At 38.5% G+C, this 6000-nt stretch overlaps 1 protein-coding gene across 1 annotated transcript in view; it reads left to right on the forward strand.

Annotated features, from left to right (window-relative positions):
* The window catches only part of GORASP2 (golgi reassembly stacking protein 2), a 29840-nt gene extending 24124 nt beyond the window's left edge, over positions 1-5716 (forward strand). Inside the window, exons 9-10 of the mRNA XM_039361795.1 lie at positions 2295-2420; positions 4206-5716. Of these exons, the coding sequence (XP_039217729.1) occupies positions 2295-2420; positions 4206-4564 (485 nt within the window). The 3' untranslated portion in view covers positions 4565-5716. The remainder of the gene's footprint in view (positions 1-2294; positions 2421-4205) is intronic.
* Positions 5717-6000: the final 284 nt, after the last annotated feature.

The following is a 6000-nucleotide window of genomic DNA, read 5'->3' on the forward strand; positions in this document are numbered from 1 at the left end:
TGCCTCACCTTTTGAACCCATTAGAACCTGTTCCATGCGGTACTTGTCACTCAAAGTTTCCTTCCTGATTGCCATTACCTCCGCCAAACGTATGTTGGAGCTGGCCACTTTATCTATCAGGAAAGACCTGTGCACGTTTCACCAGGACAAGGTGGTTCTCAAGTGATCCTTCCTTCATCCCTAAGATAAACACAGTGTTTCATAGGGCACAGGAGGTTATTCTTCCAAACTTTTGTCCCTTTCCGTCACATGACCTGGAACGCCAATGGCACACATTGGACATACGTAGAGCCTTGTGCTGTTACATCAAGCGCACGGCATCCTTTCATAAATCGGAAGCCCTGTTTGTCTCATTTCAACCTTCTTCCATGGGGCAGAAGTATCCACCTCTCCCATAGGCAGGTGGATCAGAGCGTGCATAGCAGGGGCGTATGTTGTCGCTTTCCCTGCCAGTTCCAAGTCATGTGAAGGCACATTCCATCTGCAGTGCTGCCACATCTGCAGCATGGGCAACATAAGCATCGATAGAGGATATTTGCAGGGCGGCGACATGGTCTTCGCCTTCTCCTTTCATTAGGCATTACCGACTGGACAAATTTGCCTCAGCTGAGGCTTTCTTTGATAGGCAAATACTGTAACAGGTAGTGCCAGGACTAGGGACACAGGCCCCAACTGACTCTCTCCCATAGGGACAGTGGGGGCTTTGGTAAGTCCCATTGGTGGATTCTTCATCCATCATCCTGGAGAAGGAGCATTGGCTTACCTGAACGCCTCTTCTCAGCATGATGATGAAGAATCCACGCCCACCCTTCAGTTAGGTCCCGTGTCGGGGTGGCTTCATTTTCCTTCTCATGGGAGTCATCATATCGGACTATCGTCATTGGCTCCGCCGTCGTTGAAACTGGGAGGTACCAGGCAAGGACAGATGTGACAACTTTGACAACCTAGTCTGATTGGGCAGGAGGACTGAAATAACCCATTGGTGGATTCTTCATCATCATGCTGAGAAGAGGCGTTCAGGTAAGCCAACGCTCCTTCTCTGTCGTCCTTAGGAAGGAGGCAGTGGCAAATCACTTGCAAAAAATATTGCCAGGAAAATTGCAGGGACTAATCCATGCAGTTGTCAGGAGTCAACACTTACCTGAAGGCATAAATACATGCACACACATAATACATTTACACAAAAACGATATGAATATACCAGAACCAAAATAATCTTAATTTAAGAATTCTTTCAATAAAACTTCCATGGTCTATATTCAGTGGACAATTCAGTTGATGTTTTGTTATGTGAGCCCTAATGAGAATCTGACATGAAATGAATTTTGCAATAGCAGCTCTCTTTTTCAGCTCAAGCTCTTTGTAAAGTTAATATGTTTAAAACATGAGTTCATACAAGACAAAAACAATTTAAAAAATAAGTATAATGACTCTTACATTAAGGTTAGCACTAAAGACTTTGCATGATTGGATTACCTCCACAGTGATCCAAACTAGATGAGAATGTTTTAACAGTTTTTGACTGAGTATCTTTGTGCAGTTGTAATACATACCATAGTGTCTGCCTTTGAAATCAAATGTATGATCTCAGCAAATTAGTGCAGGTTAGTATTTACAATTTGAAGGAAAAATAGGTATGAAAAATATGTATAACTGAAAAGCCTTCTTATATGAGGGCTATTCCAAATATACAAAAAAGACAGGGGTGGCCTTGTACCCTAACATGACAAAAGTAAATAAAAATGGGAACTGGGAACTCTGAATGCCTATACGGAAAGAACTGCATTGGTGTAGCAATTAAAACTATAAGACTATTAGAAATATTTTGCAGTTTATGAGTAAGAAGACCTTTGCTCCTCGTCTATCTGTAATATTTGGAACAGTATTCATATACATTTCTGAAAATCATAGAAGAACTGTTCTCTGAAAATATTACTTAAAGGTATATAATTCAAAGCATTATAGAAAAATGGCACTCTATAGCTGTCTGTCTTGTAAATAGATAACGTCATATTACATTATGTGAGGGAAGGAAGTATAATATAGATGTATGTGAGGGAATGGGCATAATATAGATGTATTTCCATACATCTATATTATGCCCATTCCTTGAAGTGATACACATGACCAAAGATGATACCTTCTGGATATCTATGTGTCTGATGTTCTCTCTTCAGCATACTGTGATTGTTAGGAAAGAAGTGGTTCCTGCAATAAATGTCTTTGTCGCTTTTCTTTTTTCTGCTTCTGTAAGTAATATGAATTTTTGAAATTTAGCATCTTATTTTTATTAGGACTGATGACTTTACCAGCTGGACTTCCCAACCTGGGGAACATCCCCAACCTGGGGAACATAAACTTGAATTTATCTGGTCCGCACTTAATTCCTGGTCCTGGATTAACAGACATTGGGCAGCCTGGTATGTTTTGAAAAATTTCTGAACTGACACCTGATAACCCAGTCTAATGATTTGAGTTCAGTCCTGTTGCACATGACTCTATGTAACCACTAAATGGTCTTAATCTTGTAATAAGTAAGGCTTTCCTATGTTTGCCTGTAGCCCTGTTTAATTCAGTGTCATAACATTTGGACCCCATTCTCAAGTGAAGAAAAGCCCCTGAAATCCTATAGAGCAGTGGTTCTCAACCTGTGGGTCGGGACCCCATTTGGGGTCGAACGACCATTTCACGGGGGTCGCCAAACCACCCTGTCTGCCATTTTTTTCCCTTTTCCCTAGCTGTCCTACTCCCTCTTATTGGTGGCCACACCCACTTGGGGGTCACCACAACATGGGGAACTGTATTATGGGGTCACGGCATTAGAAAGGTTGAGAACCACTGCTATAGAGAATCCTGCAAAAGGAGGATGCTTTTTCCTTATTTTTCTTGCATTCCCAACACTACTGTGCATTGTTACACAATTTATATTCCTAGCTTCTTCCATAAGTTGCTTCCACAATATAATTGATAAAGAGAAGGGAAATAAATAGATGGAGATTAACTGTTTCTTTAATTTAATGTTAATTAGATTAAAGTTTAAATTGTTTAAAGTTAAATTTAGTTTCCGTCCTTGTTCTTTGGAGTGCCACCTCAGGATACTGTTGTGTGCCAAAAATTAAAATTAGATTTGACATCAACTAAACAACTATCATGTCATATTTTATTGACATACTTGAGAATAGAAAGTAATGTTAACTCTTTTTGATGGATTGTTATCGGTGGTACAATATTACTGTGAAATAAAAGTCTCCTATGTAAATGTAAAGTACAGTACTATCTTTATGGCATAAAAATGCAAAAAGCACTATGAATCCTGGTATATAAATTGATTTTTTTATATTCAAGTCATTTTCCTGAAATCTTCATGAATAGATATTGGATGGGACAGGATTCAGAGGACTGTGAAAACAGAACCATATGCCTTTTAGTTTGTCTGCATGCTTTTGGCTAATGGTTGTTTATTCATTTGGACTCTATAAGCTGCATAAAGGAATGTGATTTTTCTGAAGCGGGAAAGGATTCTTATACAAGATACCTTGTGCCATAAGAAGTTAACAGCAGTCTTAAAGCTTTGTTGTGCTCTGAATAATATGAGACTTGGCCATCTCTATAGGCAACAAGGAGTCCTTAAGTGATGAGCTATGATTCTTCAAGGGTTATGAGGAACTTTTAATAAAGTAATACATTTTTGCTTCTTGCTCACACAGAGCAAATTGATGCCAGAAAATTATTTTACTGCTTGTTTCAATGAAATGTTTTTTTGTTTTTTTTTAAATAAAGTTGGAAGATCTTCTCAGGATTTTACATCATAGATTGATTAAATGACAAAAAGTTTATTTCTTGCTCAATCTTAACCCTAATGAAATAATTAGTATATTAGTTATCACACATTCATTTATTATTTTAGAGGAAATGGAACTGCAAAATTTGAAAACCTCCAGGAAATTAATCTCTGTCGTAGAAAGATCTTGCTCAGAGTACATGTCTGTAGGGACCCTTATGGAAAGCCTCTTCTCTTTGGTTCTCTCTCTCTCTCTCTCTCTCTCTCTCTCTCTCTCTCTGTGTGTGTGTGTGTATCTCCTCACCATCTTCTTTGTAATACACACATGCAGTGTAAAATTGCTATTTACAAATAACATAGCTCTGTAGGCTGATGACTTACACGTGTAGACTGCAAGCTTGTTTTTGTCTTCTGATGTTCTTAGGATTGCCACCACTCCCTACCTTGCCTCCAGTCAACCTCTCTGGAATTGCTCCTCTGTCACCGGAATTCCTTGCCAAGTTCCCATTGGTCAGTGAGATACCCACCCTGCCTACAGATCTGTTGTCTTCTGCTCCCGTCACATCAAGCTTCCCGGTGAATCCTGGCACGACTGTAAATGTGGAACAAACCTCTGCACTCAATCTGGATATGGCTGTTCCTCCCCCCATGGTTACTACTGCTGCTTCTAGTGCTCCTGCTGCCAAGGCATTGTCTTCTGAAGACAGAGGAGATAGGATAACTGCCTTCAGTGAAAAGCCAGCACCCTTGGTCACAGATACAGCTGTGTCTGAATCATCATAACTTCAACTGATTGATTGGATTGGTATATTTATTCAACAACAGTATATGCAAACTACCATTCCCTTCATGCTAGTTTGTATTTTGTTGTCAGAGTTTTTGTAAATATACAGAAGGTGATTTAAGAGTCCAGATTTTTACAGTGGGCTTGGTGTAGGGTAAGAGAAAGGGAAGGAACTGCTCATATTTAAAAAAGAATAAGGAAAAGGAAATATCGAGGTAGGACATGCAGGTGTCAGCTGCCAAAATTGAGGATTTTTTTATTATTAAAAAACACGTAATCTGACTTCAGTAGGCTACCTTGCTTACTTTCCCTCCCCACAAATTCGCTTCTCTTAGAAATGAAAAAGTAATTCACGCTTGTGGTATCTGAACACTTTTTTTCTGGTACTTTGCAAGAATTAGAATTTTGGTAATACATTGTGAGGGATAAAAATATTTACTTTTGTCCAAGTTGTACATTTTAGCAGTATAAAGATCTTCAAACTACAGCTCTTTTATTAAAAACTTCAGAACATGACTTGTAAATTCAGCCTCATTTTTAAATCTGCCCTTTATGCAGATCTTTCTGTTGAGCTACTGCTCTTGCCTAAACTTAGCCACTGCTGATTTGCTTTATAAACCCCACTGTCAAAAGCATTGTGAAGAAATCAAAAGGAAACCTCATAATATTGGGCATGGCTCAAAAACAGGAAGATGAAACTTTTGACCTTTTTTTTGTAAAACGGGTTGTATTGAAAGAGCTTACATAATGGCAATAAATTCTGAGGATTTTCTCTTGTAGCATTCAGTGAGCATATTATTAAAACTGAACAGGAGTAAATAAACGATTGCAACACAGTTTTGGAATGAAAAACAATTCACAGGGACATATATTTCCCCCCAAAAATTTCTTATTGTTGGCCTTGCTGGGCTATTGGGAGCTGTACACCAGGAATTTCTGGAAGGCCACAAATTCTCCAATTCTACAGAAAATAATAATTTTATTAAAAACTTAATTATTAATTGTGGCCCAGCTAGTAGACAATGAGATGTTATAGCATTCAGCTTCAAATCTGTGATCATTCAGTATGGGCCTGAGCAAGGAGCCTTAGATTAATTGAATGCAGATAATTAATACAACTCTTTTAAAAATAAATATAGTTGAACAAATAGCTTTCCTTTTCATGTAATCTTGGTGTTCTAAAGCAAATATTAAACACGTCAGCTCATATAATGTATATGATTTCCTAGTTGTTACCGTCCCTCCAGAAGTTTAATTTTAAAGCCTCGCACGAATGGAAGGCTAAATTAAGATTCTGTAGGCAAGCAGTTTGTTCAATGAATCTGCTTCTGCTCTCATGCATAATTGTATGTATAACACTTGACAGCTTAGTCTCTTTAAAGCATTACTTAGACGGCCTTTGTTTCCTATCATGGTGGGAGAAGGAAGAAGAGTA

Source organism: Crotalus tigris, unplaced genomic scaffold, assembly GCF_016545835.1.
Source record: "Crotalus tigris isolate CLP2741 ecotype Arizona unplaced genomic scaffold, ASM1654583v1 scf7180000019363.1367679, whole genome shotgun sequence".
Taxonomy (NCBI): Eukaryota; Metazoa; Chordata; class Lepidosauria; order Squamata; family Viperidae; genus Crotalus; species Crotalus tigris.